Here is a 24,209-nt window from a genome sequence, read left to right as displayed (position 1 = left end):
GATGTTTGACATATTTAATAAGGGAAAATATTTCATTAAAGTATGTTTTCAAAAGTATTGTGGTACTGGCTGCCTCTGTATACTAAATAGTTCTTAAAACATTGTCATTCCTTATTTTTACGGTTTACACTAGTGGCTTTAAGTATCCCCTATAACTTTTGAAACTGTTACGCTAGTTGCAGACTCACATCACTTTGGAAGGACTGGTACTTCAGGAAATGTGCAGCAGTCTTCCAGACTGCTCTGCAAGGTTTTTGTTTTTATTGATGATTGGGTGTATAATTAATTACATGCTTTCTTTTTAAACTAGCATTTAAACATGTTTTCAAGTTGAGCTATCAGTTCACGGAGACCAACATAGGCTGCTGAACCAGATATACCAAATAGTCAGCTGAAATGGCCTGCTTTTGATATGTTTTCCTTTACTTGTCAAAAAAAAAAAAGTTTTTTTACTGGATGTTCTCACTTTATCTCATGTATGTGTAACTTCAAGTGTGGTGAGTCAACTCTGTAAAAGGGTACTTTGAAAAAATTCCAACATTTGATTGAACCCTGGCAGTTTCTCTTAAATGTTTGATATGTTCTTGTCCTCCTGTATTTTATTGGGAAAATATTCTCAAAAAGCAGCTTTATTCTTTTTCCCTGTGGTCATTGTAATATGAAGGTATACCATCAATCCTTTTATCTTCAAAGTACAGTATAACAACCAGTACAAAATTCAAAGCTCATCATCATAGTGACCAAAAGGAGTCTGGCTTTGTTCTGTGATGAGGTGCCACATAAATGAAGCATGTTAGTTATTTTACTAATTTTAACTGATTTTGGGAATCACCTTCTTGTTACAGCTTCTGCTACATTTGAAGACTTTCAGATCCGGCCTCATGCTCTTTTTGTTCATTCGTATCGAGCACCAGCCTTTTGTGACCACTGCGGAGAAATGCTGTGGGGACTTGTGCGTCAGGGGCTCAAATGTGAAGGTAAGTTGCACTGAGAGGTGGTTTTTCAGTCTCGGGAAGAGACCTGTCCATTCCACTTAGGTATGTTGTCTGTGATGCTGCTGTTAAATTGGTTAGGCATCAGAAAAAAATTACAGTAGGTAGAGACAGTGAGAACTATCAAGATAATTAACTGATTAAAGAATTAATCCTTTTGACTGCTCTGAGGCCTCCTAGGTTATGGCTCTGTAACCTGGAGTACAAAAATTGCTAAGAAAAGTTTCTGTGTCTTATGTTTCCCTTATGAGCCTGAGCCTGTATCTAATTCTATATCACGTTAATTCAGATCATTTAACTGAAATTACTGCCAGTCCACATGAGGCTGTAATAGCTATCTTTTCTCATTTTGCCACAACTATTTGACTCTTGGCAGGCTGTATCCAATGGAATATACCATTTGCAGTGAAAGACTTCCTTACCTCCCAAATGCCGATCACAGAAATTCCCTGCACTTTGAGTCCATAGCTTTTTGAAAAAATCAATGAAAAAATACTGGTTATAGATGTAACTGTTCAGAGCTTATAACATTATCTCTCTAAAATTTTGTAGAATATAGAAGCTAAACCAGCAGAGTAGAGGAAAAAAGTTTTATCAAAAATAAGGGTGGTGGTTTTGAATTCTTGTTGGTTTGGGGGGAAAAAACCAACCCCTTTGCTTTTCCCAGCAATAAACTGTAATCAGATAGTTTTAAATTTCTCTTTTCAGGATGTGGTCTAAATTACCATAAGAGATGTGCATTTAAAATCCCTAACAACTGCAGTGGTGTACGAAAGAGGCGCCTGTCAAACGTGTCCCTCACAGGACTCAGCAGTGTCCGGACAGTTTCTGCAGAACCCTCACCCAGCACGTCGGATGAAGCCCTTCTGGTATGGGTGTTGCTGATAACAAACAATAACATTTAGTGCTGTAAGATCTGATTTTGCTTGTTATAGACTACAGAGGGTGGTGGTATGTAAATTATAAAATGTTGCTGTGAGAAAAGGCATCTTGACGTAAAAGGGAGGTCACCAGCTTAAGGTATGTGGATTTAAGGTGTGCGTCACTTTTGACGATCCCAGGAGTCTCCTCACTTTGTCAAGAGCTAGGTTATTTTAAAGGTCTAAAACTGCCAGCCATGCTAATGTGAGTAGTTGCATCTTGGAGGATGTCTTCTCTGGAACTAGCAGTTGAATTTCTTCTGTGTCAGACCATTTTTTATCCGTTGGTTTATGATATAGGAAGGATTTGGCTTTGGACAGCAGTGACCCAAATACTACAGTATTAAACTGAGCATCTGTCACAGAAAGGCTGTGAGTTATATATAGTGAATTACTTGGAGCTTGCATATTTGGCATACTTCTGGCGTTCAGAAAAAAGCAGGGGAAATCTCCATTATTTCCTTAAATGCACCTTTGTGCTGAATGTATGTATATGTGTGTGTAGATGTATATATAGATGTACACTATGCACACAGGCACATGTAAATATATGGTACGCTTGTATATGCATTAATATAGTAGTTTTCCATCATGAAAATAACTCTTCTGAGCAAAAAGTGTCAAGACTGGAGTAAATTAAAATGATATGCATTTTTTATCTTTGGCATATTTGTTCCTTTTAACACTCACAGTCATAATATACTTGAATAGTTAAGAATTTACTCTGTGTGTAAATGAATCCACTCCTAAGTGAAAGTTTTGAAAACCTGAAGGTTTAAAAGAGAGGAAAGAATTTATAAGTACACACAACAATTATCATGTTTTCCTCTCAATTAGAGTATTAAACTTATTAAACTTGACATACTAAAAGGACACTATTGCAAATTACATAGACCTGGTGTTATATGCAGTACCATCTACGAACCATAATTATGTACTTATGCTACTGATTATCATTAGCCTAAAGCTACTTGGAAATTAAAGTTAACATTATGAATCTGTATTTTTAATTGAAAAGCTGCATAAATGAGTAAGGTGCTTAAGTTCTGCAAAAAAGGCAGCAACAAATCTTTATAGATTATTCATAATTCTTGGTAGGTTGTTTCAGAAATGCTGACTTATTCAGAACAAGACAGAAAATTTTGAGGAAGGCTGGCCCTGATTCTGAATTCTTTCTGGAATTTTAGTTAAAAAAATTGTATGAGTGTCCTGGTATAATCTGTATAAATATTCACTACACTCTACAGTTACAAGATAACAAATAATTTTAGTTTGAAAACATTTTAAATTATATGGCTGTGTTATTTGCTGATACATTCTTATATGAAATACTTGTTTTGCAAAGCTACATATTTTAAAACTGTTGAAAATATTAAAATTGCCAGTGAAGAAATACAGTAAGTTTCATATATACTGCAGGCTGTACCTCTAAGAACTTGTCGTCATCAGTGTGCCCATGCTGATGATTCAGAACATCACATGCACACGTACACATGCATGAACAAAGCAAATATGTTTACAGTATGTACAGGGATGGGCATTAACCTAGAGAAAAGAAATAGCTTTCCAATTTCATTTTTATTTCAGGAAATCACAGTATTGTGTACCAGATTTTTAGAAGTGCTCCCACATATGGTTTCTGTATGTTTTTTTGTTTTGGTTTGGATTTTTTGCATTGAATATATTTCATTTTTTTCCCCCAAAGCATAAGCTTTGTCAGTTCTGTATCAGATCTGTCTGTCCTTTGGACTCTATTCTTCTGCAGTACTTGTGAGATAAGTTTTATGGCAGTTCATACTGTGGTACCAATTGGAGCATGCACTTTGGAATGTGTTTCATTTTTCCGCCGTCTGTGTGAAGATACTAAGAAGCATCATCCTTGTTCATGAAATCTATCCTCTGTTGTTAGTGTTGATGTTGCACTTGAATCACTGGTGACAAAATTTAACCTCTGTTTGGGACCACTGAATTTAATCAGGTATCTTGTCAGTTCTTCAAATAGGACTACAATAAATGTTATTTTTACACCTATTTACTACATAGAGTCAGAGCAGCTGAGAGAGAAGGAGTTCCTGGAAATCTTTCATAGATGGCATTGTTAAATAAGTTATGATTTCACAACCTTTTTGTTGATTTGTGAACCAGAAAGAAGCCAACTCCTTAGCTCACATTGTTAAATTTAGCTTTTAAGTCTGGCTTCTGGAAAAAATGACACTTATGAAGAAGTTATGCCCTAACTTACAAAGTTGTGGCATTTGAATAATCTTTGAGCTGGATAATGTGGAATCCTGCAAAGGGTACTTTAATTATCCTTTCATATGGAACTACCACACACAGACACGGTTTCAGTTTGGGTATAAATGTTTTCATTAGACAATAAAGCATTTCATTTGAGCTGAAAATTGACTGGGGACTGTATTTGAGTACAGCTTTAAAAATCTGCCTCCAAAGAATAAAATCTGGGCAATATCTTTTTATATTTATTTATTCTTTAGTGTAGTGTAAAACTCATCATCAGAAATGTTAAAAATAAGTAGAACTAGGAGGATGCTATGTAACACAGTTTTTTACCTGTCATAGCTCAAATGCAATTCTTTTGCATTCCATTCTATAAAATAGAATGAGAGTATAAAATAATCCCACATTCATGCTAGCTTCTAAAGTAACATTATTTTCTGTCTTTCTCTCCCCCTTATTTCTTTGTTCTGTTTTTTTCTTATTTCCAACTTGCTGTCTCAGTCTCCTGTCATCCCTGGCTATGAGGTATGTACTGAATTTACTCCTTATCATACTATGAGGAACATCCTTTTTTATGATTATCAGTGTCAATGTGAAAAAATGCAGGAATTTAATCAGAGAAGCATACTATAATCTTCAGAGCTCAAAAGCATTTGTTTTTCTTCTAGAAAAAGTATAACCAGTGCAAAACTCCCAAAGTCCAGATTCCAAAGTGAAGGTCATAATTCTTATACTAAACAGTAAAATTAGCTAACATTAAAATATTTTGATACAAAACTGGCTTTTTCATTTCTTAGGCATGATAGACGTCATTGGTTGGACTGAAGCCCTTTTTTAGTGGTAGTAACATAATGGAAGAAAATTTTAACTTCAATTTCAAAACACTCGGAATTTGCTGGATTAATGTAGAAAATAAGCATTTTATTTTAAGCTGAAAAAACCTGACCTTTAAGTGCTCACCAGCAATAAACTTCTAATACCAAAATACTGTGTACTAGCTTTTTTCATAATGTGGTTGCATTAAAAAAATAAACAGTCAAGGATTCTGTATTTACATGGAAATAAACATGAATGGTGTACAACTAAGTTACAGCTATATGTAAGAAGAGTATCAAGTCTAAATGAGAAAATTTTTTTTTTTGGGGGGGTACTTTATGTCAAAGGTTGTACTCTATGGCTTTCAATATGGATTTTCCAAGGAAGTTTGTTTCATGTTTCAAGTTTTTGGAACTATGAAATGTAGGTATCTTTCCCTTGCAGCATGTATTTGAGATGCAGCCAGAGAAAAGCAGGCTTTGCAAATATTTTCCTTTCTAGAAATACTACATAGTTAGTTTGAGGAATATTTTGTTAGCTGAAATGAAGATTATCATGGACATACATCTATCTCTTAAAAAGAAATAACTTTATTTCTTCCTAAAACACATATATTCTTATTGTAGTGTGCCCCAGAATTACAACTCCACAGAATACCCATAAAACAATGCAAATAAATATACATAGAACAGGAGGTTTGTAATAGCTGAGATAATTTTATTCTAAGTATGTGCTATCTGAAAAATGATGAATCTATCAATCTAGATGCTGATGGGTTACCCTGAAGTAACAGTAATTAAAAGTAGGGGAGAGAGGGGGGGGAAAGGTATTTGGAGGAAAACCAAAATTGTGTTTCTTTTTTAAATAGAAAATGTGTTAACCATCTATGTTTCCACTTTAAAACACATTTATATGGCACAATAGAATTTCATTTCCATTTATTTTTGTATATGTTTCCATTATTTTGGTAAGCTTTATTTTTTCTTCTAGAAGCAATGAATGTTGATATGTTAAGGTAATTTATAGAGACATTGGAAGTGATTTCTCAGAAAAAGCCTAGCAGAGCTTTGCATTTAAAATAGGAATACTGTGTCTCACGGGGCACAGGTAAGTAGAATATTACAGAATTACTTACATATTATCTTTGCTTTTTGATGAAGAATCAGGAATTATTTTTTACTAAATAATTTAAAATTAAAATAATTTTAATTTAAAAAGACTATTTATGTTTCACTGACAGAATACAAAGCATCAGGTGTTGCCTGCCTCTGTAGATTTTTTAAAAGCAGAGGTGGCTGGAGGCCTTTTAGCAATACGCGGAAGAGTGATTTTGCAGAACTAGAAGAGTAGGTTCTCTGGGAGGGAATTGGCTTGAGTTGTAGGTGGCCATTTCTTCTTTTGTTCCTTGTACCCGGCTCTAAATACAGCTGCTCTCTGACTCCACTGAAATAAGGAGTCCTCATTTCCAGTGACTCAAAAATTCTCTCTATGAAACCTTTGTTTTCCCCACTCAGACAGAAGACACGTCTCCTTTTCCCAGTTCCAGACCCTATAGAGCCTCGTATGCCTCCCCAGCTCACTGGAGTGGAAAAAAGGGGCCCTTGAGGGAAGGGTTAAAGAAGAGCTAGAGTGTTGCAGCTCAGGGCAGCTTCATGCCTGAAGCCAGTTGTAATTAGTTGACATTTTCTAATGGCTAGAGTAGAGTTCATTAGACCGAAGATCCTCAGAGGCAAAATTATTATTTCCTCTTGAAGAAAGACACTCAAGTTAGCTGTGAATTAATACCACTCACAGTTTTGACGTATTCTTGTCACTCCCAAGTTATCCTTCCATGCTCCAGCAATGTATACTGCACATTCCTCTCTGTCTTATGGGAACTTATTTTCAGTGGGCTCATTTGTTTAATAAAAAATTCTGTGCTGCTTTGGAGAGTGCTCCTGGCAGTTTTTGGGGGTTCAAAATCTAGATATTTTTTTAAATTAATGAAAGTGTAAAATGTAGGCCATGAACTAAACCAATCCTAAGTAATGTTTACATTGATTTAGTGCCAGATTCACCAGGTGAACCTGGGGTCATACACTGAACAGAACTGAGAATCAAGAGCTCAGTGAATCTGACACTGAAAGTTAAATATTTAAATAGCAATTTCAGTTAATTCCACAATGGTTTAGGTATCTTTTTTTAGTTTTCTTGCTTTTGTACAATTATTTAAAATGCTAAAACATACTAAAGATAAAAAAAAATAATAAACCAAAACTATTTAAAATATAGTTCCCTTTTTTCTTAACATTGCATTTCTGTGACATCCAAAGATAACTGAACTCTGAGTTAAAAAACTAAGATACAGAAAGTAAATTTGATCGCCTACCTTACACACTGCTGTGCCATAAAATAATAGTAGCCCCTGTACTAGCTGCCATGCACTAAATACTGTAGGGCTGAATTTCCTGTGACTAACTCAAACTACATTAGAGCTTTTCTGACTTAATTTGCCCCAATATGATTGTTTCAGAAGTTCATTACAGCTAGATGAGATCTAAAAGATGATCAAGCCAATTTAAAATATGTATATTTAAGAAAACATTAAATACTGCATCAATTGTGCACCTAATATTTTTCAAATATCTAAGAAGACAAGTAGAAGAAAAAAGGCAAACAGCTTAAGATGTACATGTTCTGAAATGTCATATGTGACACGTCTGCTGACTTTTTGAATGCAACTTGTTTGGGATCACTCAGAGAGGTTTCATTGGTATTTGGTTCTTCAACTTGGAATTGGAGAGAGGTTCAGGTTGTTCTTGTGCTCAGGTAATTGCCACTTGTTCTTAAATCCCCTATTGTCTTTAGGGATGACATACAGTAATAATAGCTGTCAGCTTGTGATCCTTCATATAAGTCACTGTGGCTTAAACTGAGGATTTGTAGATGCTCTGTGACTGTGACAGTAGGAATCTTTTTTTAGTAGTGTACGGTATGCCTAAGCAAACATACACTCTAGAGCTGAGTTCTTGTAGTTTCTAAGTACTAACATAAGAGTTTGCACCTATTGAAAATACAAGAAAGTGGCAAACCCTGCAGCGCACATTTCACGTTTTTATAGTATCTCTGAAACAACATTCATGTTAATGCTGGGTCTTGTGAAATGGTACAAGATCCCAAAGTGCAATTTGTATTTTGAGGAACAGAGGCAATCAGCACAACCTTTTATCTCCACTTATTTGGCCTTAAGACGTTCAGTGGTGCTTTCCCTTCTAATATATAAACTTGTTTTCCTGCACTGATAACATCCTACTGCCCCCAAATTTCCTCTCTTTAGACAAGCCAGGCCAGGCTGGTTTGTCTGGACCTCTTCTGTCCAAAGGCAAAACTTGTTCCAAACCAGTGGCTGTGGTTAAGCCCAAAGACCTGCTGGTTTTCCCCGATTCAGTAAGGATGATCGGGAGGCAGTGTCATGTGGGACACATTTGCACAGACAGGGGGGAAGGCAATATTTGTATGTGATAGGGTGAACCAGAATTGTGCAGATTCTCTGAAAGCCTTTGTCTTTGAATCATGGTATGTGCCATTTTCCTCCCCCTGTTTTACTAGTTCTGTGCAGTTGGCACAACTAAGCTGCTGAGCCTGGCTTATGATGTGGGCATTCTAGTAGTGCAAGAGACTTACATGAAAATTATTACTTAAAATTATTATACTTAAAATTATGAAGCACATAATAGAAGGTCAGACTAAAACTAGTATTTTTGAAGGAACTTTCGTTGGTAAAATGCAGGAAAAAAGGCTGTGTGCTATATAAACCCTACTATGCCTGCTGGCACTAGCAATCCTTTGTCAACAAAGGGCTTTTGTTTTGGGAAATCCCCAACTCTGAGAAGTCAGCATAGTCACACAATGAGTGCTGAAACCCAGTAATCTTCTCTTGTTACTTTACAAAATGTGGCAGGTTACAGATAGAGCATGCAAACCTCTGTTTGCTGGTGTCTGAGTGGAGGAACAGGGTACATACTAATTTCCATCTGTGGATAGTTTGATATTAACAGCTTGTACTGAAGTCAGTTCTTTGATGTGTATACACATGTGACACTGAAGTGTTTTTCAGACCATAGGTATCAACTATGGTGCTTGTAGGATTAAATCATACACTTGACTTAAAGAGTGCAAGGAGCATCAAAAGACAACACAGTTGATTGCAGTCTAAGTGTAGTATTTCAGTATATTTAACTGAAGATTTTTTCCCCCTGAATTCACGCAATTATAGCCACATAGTTTAATTTGTAAAAGAAAGTCAACATTAGCATTGCATTAAAGACATGGTAGCTCCTGTGGTTACATAGATATGTAGCACCTCGTTTGACAGTAGCTTCCTATGAAGAAATTGTGTATGAACATATTAAGGTTTTATCCTTTGCCTTCGGTATAGGAAGGAAATGCATGGTTCAACAAGTATGCTTCAGTGCTGAAAACGAACCTTCACACAGACAGCTATTGCTGTTCGCTTTTTAGAAATACACATCGCTTTTCTCAGTTATCCAAGTAAATATAAAAAACTAGCTCGTGACAGTTTGTTTCTTTTGTTAGTGCAAACATTTCAAAATTGTAGGAATACCTGTGCTGGGTTTGATTTAATATCTCGGTGTAAAGTACAGGAATAATGTCACAACACTTTTTAGATATTGACCTTGAAAAAGCTAGCACTTTTGTGAACTGTTTTGGAAAATTATATATTTAGGAGAGTATAGGATGTGTAGCCTGTTCTCTTCGGAGGGAAGGTTGCTGATTTGGACATGTTTCCGCAAGCATAATTAAAGAAAGATGATCAAAGTCAAAACTGAAGTATTTTCTGACTCTTTTAGAACATGAAGCTCTTCAGTAAAGTTCTGTCAGAATCCTTGGGACATTTTTAGTGAGACTGTTGAAAACTTTTAAGTCAGGCAAATAGCAGTCTGTTTTGTGGTTTAGGCTAGCCTGTGCAGCTGAATTGCTGGTCCCTGTCTTTGTTCCCAAAAGGCCAACTCTGCGTCCAGGTGGTCAGCTTGTATTGCTTCCCATTAATCCCTTCTGCATCTCCCTGAAGTTTCTTTGATTCTGTGCCTGGGAGGGACAGACATGGTGCTAGAAGGCAGTCAGACTCACCCAGGTATTAAGAACAGCTGAACCCATTGGCAGGGAATCAGTATTTATTTCAGTTTCTTAATTGTATTTTGTAATGGATTTGGACAAGGTAAAAAATACAGGAAAAATCTGCTGAGGTATTTTTACCTTTGGGGTAGCAGTTACATGGAGGACTGGCTCTTTCTGCAATGACAAGGTTCTATGCAATGACTTTGTGCTTCCAGCTACTGTAGGCAAGTTGTTGTGCCCCTGAATAGCTTTTAACAAAGCTCACCAGATAAACCATGAGTAGCTTCAGTATATTCCAAAAATTTGAGGAAGTTGAAGAAGGCTGTATGACTCTTTATTAGCCTTGCCTATTAATTTTAATAGGGCTTCAGCTAATGAGTCATGCAGAATGCCCTACGTTGGGAAGAAGCTTGGCATCTCTCCCTTCTTGGAATTAAAAAAACAAACCACAAAACAACTTTTGTCAAAATAATAGAGTAAACAAACACTGGATTCTATTAGATATTCTCATAGTTTAAGGCATAACTGAACTGAAGTCTGGCTGTGATCAGTGTCACTGGCTCGGTTGGGTGTCTGTACAGTTAAATACCTGCACATGTTTCTTTCTGTTTGTTGTCACTCAGAAAATCATATTCTGAGCTGTTAAATATGATTACCTCACTGGGATGATTGTTCTAAAGGGCTGTTTAGTGTTTGGAGCTGCACAGGCTGTTTCCATGGTGTAATCCAGCTAAGCAATCATTTCCTGGGAAGGTTCCAGATTTGCTGAGTCAGTAGTCTGGCTGATGACCAGGAAAAACTAATTTATCTTTCTAACAAACCAGGCACACCAGCCAAAGAAGAAGGTGCCTTGTGGAAGAGATTGCTTTTGCAGTGAAAATGGGATAGTTCCTGGTTTCCTTTTTTTCAGGGGCTTTATAAATTGTAGCATCTGTCTGGTGCTGGGAGTGCAGGAGGTTAGAGTTGAGGGATATTGACAGAAGCTTGGGAAGATATGGGAGGAGGAGCTCATCGTTGACAAGAGGGAGAAGGTATTCCTCCTCCTAATCAATCAGCCATCAGAGGGGTGTGCAGTGATGCTCTGGTTGCTGCTGCTGTGAGTTCTCTGTCACCATCTTCCCTTCCCTTGCTACCCCTGAGCAGGAGCCAAGGGTCACTTTGCTTCTGGCTGGAAGAGGGAAGGAGTACCAGTCAGTCACATCTGGCCTCAGCATGCGGGAAAGAGACCAGATCCATGACTGCTGTCGTCTTTTCTAGTATGGGACAAAGTGAAAGTTAGCTGTACCTCTCACTTGACTTGAAGACACTAAATTAGGAATTGCCAGTGCGTTACACGGTGTGCAACACTGCTGTTGCATAGCAGCCCAGTGCTTGCAGCATGGCAAAGAAAAGCTGAGCTACTTTTTCTGTAAATTGGACTGTAAATAGAAAAAGCTGACAAATATTGCCTGCAAATAATTTGTTACAGTGAGTTTAGGCCTATCTGTTTAGTCTCACTCGTTTTGAGGTGAAGGTGCTGAAGTAGTTGTGTTCATTTGTTACTGAGCTTGCTATGCAGTCTCAGTCTATTATTGTCAACAGAAATATAAACAGAAGTTTCAATATTAAAATCATGTTAAAAAATTGAAGTGGGGACCATTCTAGAGGATTGATATCCTGCAGTAGGTCTTCCAATGTTTTACCTTTTATTATCCATTACCTCTTGAACTGTAGAGAACACTTCTAAATTACTAGCATAAATGTAGGTAATCGCCTATTCTCTAACATTACTTGGCAGCCATGTGAAGTGAGAATCAAAGTAAATATTTAAAAAACTATAACTGTGCATTGACTGATACGAACTTTGAGAATATATATATATATGAAAAGATTAATAAACAGGACAAAAGGTTTATCAATGGTAACTCAGTATTTGATCAAAGCTGACGGTATGGTGAGTGACTGTTGCAGTTAATCTTTCAGAAAGGATTGACTCTATGTACAGCATCTAGAATTCACTCCTTGGCCAATCTGACATTTTCTCAGAACCATCCAGAAGCATATACTGGCACATTAAAACTGGAAAACTTGCCATCAGACTGAAAAAGCAAAGAATACAGCAAATAACTTGTCCCACACCTGAAATTTGATCAGACATTATCTAGGCAGCACATCTCAGAGGTCAGAGCCAGAGCTGCAGGGAAAGCCTGTCTCTCTCTGTTAATCATGTAAGTGCCTAAGATTAGTCTCAGTACGTTTCAGCAACACTACCGAAGTTTCTCAAAACTGCAAAGCATTTGCTGAGGAAGACAACTAAACCAGCTTTCTAAAATCCTTTGAACATGGGGTTAACTAGATGAAAGTAATTTGGACTTTTAAAAAAAGCTTTTAGCAGTATCCAGTTGCCAAAATAATTTTTGATTTGGCAATAGTTTGGAAAATGAAGACAAAGAATAACAATAGAGAGCAGGTTTAGTTTAGGTGATATTAGACAGGGTTGTAAGAGAGATCATAACGGTATGAGATACTTGGATCACTTGTAAGTGAAGAGTAAGAATCTCTACTGTAAGGGTGGTGAGACACTGGCACAGGTTGCCCAGAGCAGCTGTGGATGCCCCATCCCTGGCAGTGCTCAAGGCCAGGTTGGATGGGGCTGGGAGCAACCTGGTGTAGTGGAAGGTGTCCCTGCCCTGACTAATGCCTTTTGAGTAGTGATTAGAATTAAGGCAAACTGTTAAATAATTTTTTTTTCCCAAAAGAAAATACTTATATTAAAATGTGGTACGTCACACGCATAACTGTTCTTGTTGTGAGCACTGAAGAGAAAATTCAGAGCTCGGTGCCAGACCATAGCATAGGGTGGAGGGTGTAACTTGTAAGGCACTGTACTAGGGCTGATGTAGCGTCAGTCAGGGCCAGAACTGTCCCTATTCTACACACCAGACTGAGAGGACCACATCTCTATTTCTGGTTCCTCTTGTGAGCACTGTCCTGTCTGTGAGTACTGAGGGCTGCCACTTGCAGGTGGTTTGCGCAAGCTGAGCCGTGCAGTTCATGCTGTGCATGTGGGCTCCTTCTTCCTTCCCGCTGGGCTTCTGCCCTCCCTTTCAAAGTCCTGTGTTGACTTCATAAGACCTAATGCAGTCTGCCTTGGAAATACTAGGCAGACAGTATTGCTAACTACAAATATTAAATACATTTCATTGTAAACTGATGCTAGTTTGGGTTTTTTTCATAAGCAGCAGTGGATAAGCATGTGATGTGGGCATTGTCAGTTAACAGGACAGCTCTGTGTTCAGCTAATCCCTTGCACGTGCTTCTTTGGAAGGACAGTTCTACCATACAACCAAAAGAATTGATCTTCACAGTAAGAAACCTAGCTTATCTTTGGAAGGAAGACACTTTTTTTCTCCATGGCAAATACACTGTGAAGGCAAAGCCAGGAATTCCTTAGGTGGTTCTGCCATCAAAATGACTTTCCTCTTTACTCCAAGATGCTCAGACAGAAGCATACAGAACTGTATTTTGGTGACCAGGAAATAATAATCAGTCAGACTTCTCAGGAGAAACATTATTAGTTTGAAAGAAACCTGGTTTTTGAGTTAGGCCAGTCTGAAGCTTTAGCTACTACAACTTTTTGAACAGTGCAGGCTTGCTGGGAATGACTCATTTTCTAGCCTTCAGTTATCAGATTATTTGCAGGTGATGGTACGAAGATGCTGAGTTTTAAATGATCAAGCTGCATCTTGTCACCTTCTTTTTTTCTCCTTTCCATGTTAACTGTGGGTGTAGTTTGGTTGTTTCTCAAGGGCATTTCTTAGGAGAAGGCAGTTTTCTGGGTCAGTCGTTTTCTGGGATAATTCATTCAGATATAAATATGGTAACTTAGTAGAGAAAATAATTTAACTCATTTCTTTCAGGAATCCTTTTGATTCCATATGTTAGACTGTATTTCACTTCATACATATTTATATATATGCATTTATTTCTTACCTATAGTGATCTATTGTGCATAATCTAAATGTGGTAAGGTTAGTGATAGCAAAAATGATAAATAAAGCAGATGGAAAACACTGATCTGTTTTCTATCAAAAACCTGCATGCACATAGAATAAGGAAATAATTTTCTTAATGTTTCTACAAAAAATAGAACCTCTCAAAGTTACCTTTGATATAAAACAGAAAATAAGACAGGTAAAAATAGCTTGTATTTTTGCTTTTCAGAGACATTTTTACTGAGTATTTTGATTAAGAAATATGTTTTTTTTTAATGAACAACTGTTTCAGTCACAATGTGGAAATATGACAGTAGTGTTGGCAAAAATATTGTTTGATACCTTTCAAATTTCTGAAAAGCAGTCTGAGGGCTATGTTGCATGTTCTATTAGTGCTTTAAAGCTCATTTTACAACATGCGACTTACTGTTCTTGAGTGGAATGAATACGTGAATACGATATTCTTTTAAAAGTGAATAAATACATCATGGGTTATTTCGAATGTTCTTTTTATATATTTCGTAGCAAAAGACACCATCGGAATCGTTCACTGGGCGAGAGAAGAGATCAAATTCACAGTCCTACATTGGACGACCTATTCAGCTAGACAAGATCTTACTGTCCAAGGTTAAAGTGCCTCACACTTTTGTCATCCACTCTTACACACGGCCAACAGTTTGCCAGTACTGTAAGAAGCTTCTCAAAGGGCTTTTTAGACAGGGTTTGCAGTGCAAAGGTAAGTAAACGCCCTTTAGGAACGTAAAAGCTAAGCATAATAATATTATTAAATTTGCATTTGAGTAGTTACTACGTAGTCTTACTCATGATTTCCTCACTAAACTGTCTGGGTGTAGCTACATGTACAATTATGTTGGATTAAGCTGGAGTCAAAATTACAGTAATTGCTGTTCTGCAGGAGCTGGCTGCATGGCTGTTCATTCTTACCCTGTGGTATATCTGCAGTAGCTCACATCTTTTTCATTCAGGTGTAAATTACCTTGTATTTGGCACTAGGTAAGTGTGTGCTCACAGAGTTAACACAAAGGACTGCATTCTTATTTTCATTGTTTTCAATCTATAGTCTTGTGCTTGAATTGAAGCACGTGCCTAAGTCCTAGCAGTTCAGGGGTTTGGGGGAGCTGGAAGTAAAATAAGATGAGCTTATATGAGAATTTAAAACCACAATCTTTCAGTGTGACTAATGTGCTCTCAAGTGTCGTGGTGTTGTGCCTTAGTAGGTGCTGAAGTGAATCAAGCCCCTTGGATTGTCGCCTAGATTGCTGGTTCACCTTAGCCAACTAGAGTGCCTGTAAATACAAAGCATTCTGCATGCTATGGTGTTAGATAATGTTGGCTAGCATCCAAAGTCCTTAAACTCACCTTCCTTCTATTACAGTAAACAGTAACTGTCATGGAATTAATCAGTATACTTTGTGTTGCTTCTTTGAACTAACACCCTGCAAAATTTTTGAGTTGCATTCATTTAATTTAAGATGTGATTCTGATGTGATTTAACTAAAGCAAAATCTCTGTGAAGGCATTGCCTCTTTCAGTTCATTCTGAATCCCAGTGACATAAGCAAATATTAACCTGAGTTTTTTAAAAAATATTTACCTACAGTTTGGCACTGCTGTACCTCAGTTGGTTTTTGGATCAATCTGAAGCTAAATAATTACAGTGACACAGACAACCTTAGTATATTTCTTCCTGCCTGCCTCTTTGCTTTTCCAGGTGTGTTAATAAGTTACAGCTCTTAGTTTAAGTCAAATGTGTTCCTAAGCCAAAAGAAAACAGTTAAGATGACATCTGATACAGTGCTACTTACACATGAAAAAAGTAAAGGTATATAAAAACATCTGGAAAATAAGGAAGGTATTGAAGGAACCCTCTGCTGAAAGCTGTCTAGAAGTCACTTTGAGATGTAAAGAACAAACACTTTCTTACTTACAGTGGTTGGCTAGGGTTCTGCTGTTTCAATTTTCAGTCATCAGTGTTTGATATCTAGTCAATCTCTTAAACTGCAGTGTTTATACTGCAGCCTGATCGGCTTCTTTCACTGGAAGAGTAGCTCTGGCTTTGCAGCCAAGCACTCAGGTCTCTCCATCACTCCCCTGGATGAGTTGAGCACACACTTTGGCTGCAGCTAGTGCCTTCACCCAGCTGTGTAATGCTTTCCTTTCCCCTCAGGGAAACACGCTTGTAGCATCTTGGTCCTGTCCTGACCACTGGCAGCTGGCACGCAGCCAGGCTAACGAATGCTCTCTGGACACGTTAGCTTTGTATTAGTGACATGTTAGGGCTTGACATTTGTAGGCTGGATAGCAGGAAAAAAAGATAATTGTGTCCCTGAAAAAGAGAAATAATTTTACTGTCCCCCTTTTTTTCTTAACAGACTGTAGGTTCAACTGTCACAAACGCTGTGCTCCTAAAGTGCCAAATAACTGCCTGGGGGAAGTTGCCATTAATGGAGGTAAGTTGCCTTAACAATTGTTTCTGTCATTGTTTGAACCATCAGTTAAATAAAAGAGAAATGGAAAACTGAGACGTGCACAAAGACATGTTTTTCCATTGCTCGGGAGCAGCCTTTCCTCCACAATATTTCTGTTGCACATTGAAGATGAAGCGTGGAAGGAACCCTACAAGTTGCTCATACACCATCAGCTGGGAGTGTGTGTCTTCCACATAAGTGACACTGACAGACAAGCTCAGCTGTGCCACACAGGTGGTGGCAGCAGCAAAAGCCAGTTGATGGTGGCCTGGTGAATGCAGAATGCCATAGTAAAGCAAAAGGCCACACGCGTGAGAAGTTGGCGTTCACCTGTCAGGTACAAGCACAAAACTGCTTTTTCATCTGGGAGGGGAAAAAAGTGTTTCTTTTAGGATAATCTTCCTGGGAAGGAAAAGCATACCTGGGAGAACTGGGAGTGCCCTCCAGGAAAAAATTCCACCTCTTGCCGTTGGTGTAAAGCTCCTCATATCAGTTGCCAGAAATAAAGACTTGCATATCTGCCGATATTCCCACACGTGCTGTCGGTTCTGTGTCAAGTATAGGAATGTATGGGTAGGCTTGACAGACGGTACTGGAGAAAAAAAGGGTGGTTATAGATGAGTTGTTGATTGCCTTGAAAATGTCACTTTTCTATGTGATAAGGGAATAAGAAACGTGGTGAAGTGTTCAGTTTCTAATGCATATTACCATGTGAAGTTCTCAGCGTAAACCGCTTCTGAGGTTAATAAAGTATTGCTTTATTAAGTACTCTTTATCAAACTTTAAATCAATGATATCTTTTCTAATAATTTCCAAAATTAGCAACGTTAAATTTTTTCATAGTAGTGTGACTGTATTACTACAAAGTTTTTCATTTAATGGCATTTAGTGTAGGCAAAAGTATTTCAGGTGCTGAGTATCCAACTTGAAACGTGTTAAGGTGCAGGATTTTCTGGAAGGTTAATGTTGCGCTCCTACTGCATGTCCTCTCTGATGCACCTCAAACTGGACTCTTGGAGTCACTATTATTTTTATTTTTTATTTTTTTAATCTTTACATCATTTATGCCTCACTTAACCATTAACCATTCCATAAGATAACTTCCTTCATGGATGCAAAGAATGATGCTTATGGCAGTTTATGGCTTGATTCTCAAATCCAAGAGCTAAACATACACCATGATATGTTAATTCAGTTGATAACAGTATAGAGTTCTACCTGAAATTACAGTCAGAGAAAGTAACTACATCCACTTATAAATGATAATTTTTTTCCTGCATAGGTGCAGTTTTAGAAAGAAGTGCAGAACAGGGTTTGTCAAAAGTGCTAAGAGAAGACAAGAAGGCAAGCCTTGTTTCTGGACAGCTGGGCTAAAAGAACAAAATTTACATTTGTTTCTGAATTACCTCTTGAAGTTCCCTCTTCCCCCCTGAGGCAGCTGTATTTCACCCCTCCAACACACCTCTGTGCCCCCTCCCTGCCTTTGCCCCACAAGCAGCACACTGCTGGTGTTGGCTTCACTCCTACACACAAATCTGATGCTGGGCTGATGGGATGTGATGGTTTGGGGAAGAGCTGAGTGAGGTAAGCTTGTGCAAAGCCACTGGGGGTGAAAACACGTACTCCAAGTGTACTCCTTGAAGCTCTCCATCTTAAAATTTATAGAATTTGGCTTTTCCCCACCAAATAATATCCGTAGTATGGTATCCAAAGTGTCAAAAGTAGAGCTCTTAATTGTGTCCTAAATGACTGATATAGGATCCTTAGGATTATCAAAGGAAATCTCATTTATATTTTTACAGTAATTTGTTTCACAGTATTTTCAAACTTAATAAATGAAATACAGTATCTGTCACTTTGTCCATCTGCTGTGTGATACATCTTCCCCAAAATAGTAAGTGAAGGAAGAGCTGAAGCAATAGAATTCCGAGTATGGTCTCATTAATAAACACTTTATATACTAAATGTAGGAGGTTATTTTTAACTGATTGTGGGTTTATTAAAAATAGAGATTAAAAAATTGTTGTAGGAGTAGCAAAGAGAGAGCCTTGCACTGTAAAGTGTCATTCATGACTGGATGACTGTTTCTGCTACAGATGAAGTATAATGTGTCTCTTAATGACACATGGGTAACATATCCAAATATTTTAAGCCTACTGTACATGGAAACAAACCTTTCAGCTGTGCGCTTCCAACTTGAGTAAAATGCCATCAACTCCGAGATCTGTGTGCTTTTTATTTTGGAGCATTGTCTGCATTGACTGTCAAGGACCTTCCTCCACACAATTAGGCAAAAGTTTCTTGGCGAGAATATTTAGTGTCTTCCATGTGGTTTTAACCTTACTTCAAAGCTCTGAAACACTGCAATCATCCCATAAAAAATAGTGCTGTCTTTACTATCTGGCAAGACAGAAGATTTTGACATGTTACATCACAGCCTGTATAGCAGCAGGTTGAGTTTCAACAAAATGACTTTGTTTTGCTGGTTGGGGGTATTTTTTCAGTTTGGGGTTTTGTTTATTTAGTTTTGTAATGTAAATTCTTAGGTAAATAAGTCTAAATTTTTCTCTTCCTTTCTGTCTTCCAGATAAATCCATTCACAAGCAACAATAGAAAAAAAAAGTTATTTCCTACTTTCATCTTGCTTAGACATATCTAATCTGGAAACTGGAAAGTTTAACATAATTTAAATATTAACTGGAAAATACTATTAATACTGTGCTGTAGTCAAATAAGTAAATCCTAAGTCTTCATATTTTTGCTGTACTATCTCACACTGGGTTTTTTGATGCTTATATAATATTTCTTTCCTGAAGGCAGGGAGCGTTATTTCAATAGTATGGATTACTGTGCCATGTTGTGCAGCCTCCACAGAGAACACTGGTGAAAAGGAAGTAATCTTTTTTTCCCAAAAAATGTGGTTCACATTATAAGCAATTTTCTTGGGAGTTATTTCAATAGTTGATCAACATGTCATCATCATATTACAAAATTCCTAGTTTTGAAGTTACTGCTCTTCTAGCCTCAGTTTGCAGCTGTAACCTGCCAACAGCCATCAAGCCAGTATACAACATTCAAGCTGTATTGAAAATCTGCCAGAAGATCTCAGCAATAAAGCTCATGAGTATAGAATGTTTGATAGAAGTCCATGGATAAGAAATTCTGGTTTGACTTTGGCATTCTTTAATAGAAAGTTGTATTTTGGTTTGATACATTTCCAGTTTTCTGTAATGATTTACTAAATGACTAGCTACAACCCGTGCTTCACCAGTACACATAGACTAATGACTAACGTTAGAGTTCCAAAGAGAACCTGAGTTTTTCTGAAGCTCAAAATGTGTCAGGATGTTGTGATTGGAGTGTTGTATGTTTTCAGACAATAACGTTGGAAACGATATTCCAGATCTTCTTAGTCCTGGGGCTGAGTCTGATGTGGTCATGGAAGAAGGGAGTGACGACAATGACAGTGAAAGAAACAGCGGTTTTATAGATGACATGGAAGAATCTATAGCTCATGATTCTGAGATGTCAATGACAGGATGCCATAGTGACAATGGGGAAATGCAGGATGCTGATCCAGATCACGATGAGTCTAACAGGATGATCAGGTGAGCTGGGGCGAGTGTGCCTTCCATCTTCTTTTGGGTTTATTTGTAAGTGTCCTCCCTAGAGCTGAAGGGGGGAATCTACATGGACGCTATTCTCACTCATTGAGGGTGGACAGGGCTAGTCATATGTGGTGGTTCTGAAATTGCAATGAGATTGCTCCACTGAATATATGCATTAGGAATTTAAGAGAAGCTTAAAAATTATTGTCAAGTTGAAGTAGCAACTGAAAGTTGCACAAGTAATTGTCTTATGAAAATGATGTGAAACTATTTGCACATGAACAGTAAAGAACAATAACTTTTTTTTTTTTATTTTATTTTCCAAAGCATTTTTTTCCTCATAGTGCCGTACCTGGTCAAAATGAACAAAAACAAACAAACAAAAAAATTGAACAAAAATAAAGATACCTAAAAAAATGTGTAAGTGGCAGTGGTATAATCGGCTCTAGATGAATTATTTGCATTCTTAGATACCTTTAGAAAGAAGGAAAGTTTGGCAAACTTGAAGTAGTAGTTTGATGCAAGTTATAAAATAGATTAGAGGTTTGAAATGACTAATCAGGAAGAAAAATAGCAATTGAGTTGTGCAACATACCTCAGAAATGTCTGGAGAGAAGAAAATATTCAGTTATTGGAACTGTACAGAACAGTAGGGGAAAAAGTAGGGATTATTCATTGTCAGGAACCTAAAATTAATTAAGATTCTTTCAGCTGTAATTTCCCTGATGCAAAGGATCTGTACTTTGAAGAATTACAGAATAATTTTCTTTCACAGGTCCCGGTTTGACTTGCAGTTTCCTCTTTTATTTTGCTTACTAGGAGACTGTTTCAGTAACACCTTCCCCTTACATCTCTGTTAGTAACATGCACCTGTTGCACTAATAGAACGCAGTCAATCCACTTCAACAGTACAGTTTTACCTCCTGCAGCAGTGAACAGTTTTTCCTGCTGTCATATTCATCTGCATAGATGCTGTTTATAGACACCTTGTATCATTGGAATGTAAGCCTGTGCTTATATCACAAAATCAGTGTCATATAACATTTTGAATGTCCAAGTTGTATTAAATGGATAGCCTTGCAGGTTTCCAAAATATAAATATGCAATTATAACTAATAAAGCCACTGATAACCAAGGTATATGTGTTATACTTGAGTTGAGGGACATCTCTGTATTTCCTGTAATACCTTCCCCTGGTTATTTCTAAGGGTAGTCTCCATATCCATGGATTATTCTTAAGTGATCTATAAAAGGCAAATAAAAAAGTATTCCTCTTTCCAGTACAGAATAGAATAGTTAAATAGGAACTGCAACTCCTTTGATCATTTTTAGGCATAAGAGATGTTAAGTCTATGTTAGTCTTAATGAAAGTTCAAGACAGGAACGCTTTTTGCATTTTGATTGGAAACTGACAATTTGCAAGATGTTTCTTATTTCCAGGATGCATTACAGTGAAGCAGGGCCATCTGCAGACATCCACAGTCACAACAACTGTGGAAACTTAAGATAATATTCTTCTCTTGGGCAGTTTCTGCCCTTTTTTTGTTGGAGTTGTTGCACCAATGGCTTTGCCAGCACAGCAGAACACATGAGCTGTCTGTGCTGTGTTTTCATGTACAGTGCTGCATCTGGCTTTACAGTTCTATCAGAAATAACTAAGCATTTAGCTTTGGGACTGGAGCAGATTATGAGTCCATATTCCATGAGACAGAATCTGCTTTAGGAATGGTTAATGCTAAGAGCAAGGAAAGCGGGAAGGTGAGCTTTGGTTAATTCTTACACCTCTCCAACTAGATATTCCAGATTTTATCTGATGGTGCTATCAGGGATGCTGTCAGGTTCCCATGCCTTCCCAGCTTACTGCGTGTCAGCTGAGTCATGGAAAGTTTCAACGTGCGTACCCCAGCATGCGAGGCAATGGGACTTCACTCTAGGTCTTTGAGGGTAAAATGTGTTAGCTTAAACCTCTTTCTCCAAGAGGTTCCAGCAGATTCTCTGGTGTGCCCTGTCAGGGTGTGCACAGCTAGGCAGCTGACACATTTTCTACTCTGTAAACCATCATCACTCCATTTTGTGTTTAAACCCAAGAAAGATCATAGGGCAGCAATCTGATGGGCCATTACTTAGGTGATGAGAGATTCAAGATAAAGTGCTGTTGTGAATCATGCATAGCACAGGCCTGAGCTACGGCTCCCACACCCTAGCTGGGGCCCTAGTCAACTGCCCATCTTCTTTGCTCACCCTTAGGAATATTTCAGGGAGAGAGACGGGGGCAGAGAGAGCGTGCACGCATGTGTGCGTAATGATGATAAATGCAAACATAGATATCAGGTAGATATAGATATATGTAGAGAGATATATTCTGACTTAAAAAGATTTTTTTTCTGTGTCCAAAGTTATCTTCTTTTTAAAAGCCTGTATTGATTTCTTCTTAAGCCCTTCAACCAGCAACAATATTCCATTAATGAGAGTGGTACAGTCTGTGAAGCACACAAAAAGGAGAAGTAGCACAGTAATGAAGGAGGGTTGGATGGTTCACTATACAAGCAAGGACTCACTGGTAAGAAATGTTAAGAACTGTCTTACTGTACATACTATATGGTAGTACAGAATCAAGTCCTAAGAATAATTCAGTAATTTACAGTCACTCATGTAAGGCATTTTTTGTAATATTTGTGATGCCTAAAGTCCTGACTTATGTCACAACTGAGAACTGCACTGCTTGTGAAAAACAGGACACAGTTAAAACACACAGAAAATATCTGTATATGTCAGTGACATCATCATAAGCAGCCAAATGTAAAGACATTCTGAAGGAAGTAAAAAATAATACCTTAGGGATTCTGGAAAGTAGCTTTAACTTCCAGCTGCAGTCTTCTAGATGTATTACTGCTAGGTTAATAGAGATTTTTGTAAAAGAGATTTAGCGCAGAAAAAAGTTACTTCCATTCTGACCTGCTAAAACAGGAATAAAGACTTCAGTATGTGGCCTTCTGAAGTGAGCTGGGGTGTTGTAACTGGTACAAAGTGAGGTTTAATTATTTTAGCAGCGTACCTGTAGCAAATTGGGCTGAATGTAATGCAGACATTGGAGTGACATTTTAAATTTTTAAAACTCAGACAGTTTGAACAGAGCTGGGTTCTTACTGAAACAACAGAGGGTGGCCCTGTAAATCCTAAACTCTTAAGTCCTCATAAAAGCCTTGTTATAGCAAATTAATCTTTATCATTCACAATTCCTCTCTTCAAACTTAAGTGAAACATTTCGGAAGTGATGCTTTTGAGAAATGAACATTTCGTTGATTTACTTGGAAAAAGCTAGAAAGAATTTTCCCTTGTTTTTCATTGCAGAGGAAACGGCACTACTGGAGACTGGACAGCAAATGCATTACACTTTTCCAAAATGATACTGGAAGTAAATATTACAAAGTAAGGAATACTTTTCAATCTCTTTTTGTACCATCAGAATATGACTAAATTGCTGGATTAATAGATACTTACTAAAAGTACACTACTAGTATAAATTTGATCTATGTTTGTTTTCATTATAAGCTGTCTGTGTATTTTGCCTTTCACAAACTACTCTCAGATCAGAAAGGACCTGTAAAATGCATGTTGTGGAAGTGGAAAGGTTTTTTTACAAGGCCAGTTCAGTACTGGTAACAAATTCTGCCAAGAAACTCATCTGACTTTCTGCCATTCATAAGACAATTCTTTCCAAACAATTGTGTAGAATATGTATAATTTTGATTCTGTCCCTTGGACATTATGCTGTGGTCTTGATTGTAAAAGATTGTTTTAATGCTCTTATCCTTTTAGCTGAGGCAGTTAAACTCCTTGGCCATTACTGCAGTAAGTTTTAATAATGGAAAGTATTTTTTTCATATGACCTCATCTCAGGGAAATATGTCAGTGAAACATACTCTCAGTGTTGTTCAGGGTGAAACAATCAAGTTTATGCCTGTGTGAAAGGTGGATTTGAAATCTTAATTTTGAATAGGTTTATTCTGCAAATAATTTATTGCAAATCAATTTTATTCAATAAAGAGCCAATA

General features: G+C 37.5%; 1 protein-coding gene across 6 annotated transcripts in view; it reads left to right on the top strand.

Moving 5' to 3' along the window:
* Nucleotides 1-24,209, top strand: part of PRKD1 (protein kinase D1) — a 142,228-nt gene that overhangs the window by 93,467 nt on the left and 24,552 nt on the right. For 3 of the 6 annotated variants that reach the window (XM_055715750.1, XM_055715754.1, XM_055715755.1), the window contains exons 3-10: nt 846-977; nt 1,701-1,861; nt 4,652-4,675; nt 14,584-14,794; nt 16,451-16,528; nt 19,923-20,154; nt 22,591-22,714; nt 23,506-23,583. In XM_055715750.1, coding sequence (XP_055571725.1) covers nt 846-977; nt 1,701-1,861; nt 4,652-4,675; nt 14,584-14,794; nt 16,451-16,528; nt 19,923-20,154; nt 22,591-22,714; nt 23,506-23,583 — 1,040 coding nt within the window. The remainder of the gene's footprint in view (nt 1-845; nt 978-1,700; nt 1,862-4,651; nt 4,676-14,583; nt 14,795-16,450; nt 16,529-19,922; nt 20,155-22,590; nt 22,715-23,505; nt 23,584-24,209) is intronic. The other 3 variants (XM_055715752.1, XM_055715753.1, XM_055715751.1) reach the window with 3 other exon arrangements.

The sequence above is a fragment of the Falco cherrug genome, chromosome 7, assembly GCF_023634085.1.
Source record: "Falco cherrug isolate bFalChe1 chromosome 7, bFalChe1.pri, whole genome shotgun sequence".
NCBI lineage: Eukaryota > Metazoa > Chordata > Aves > Falconiformes > Falconidae > Falco > Falco cherrug.
The sequence above is the reverse complement of the archived record's forward strand: the minus strand, read 5'-3'. Positions and strand labels throughout refer to the sequence as shown.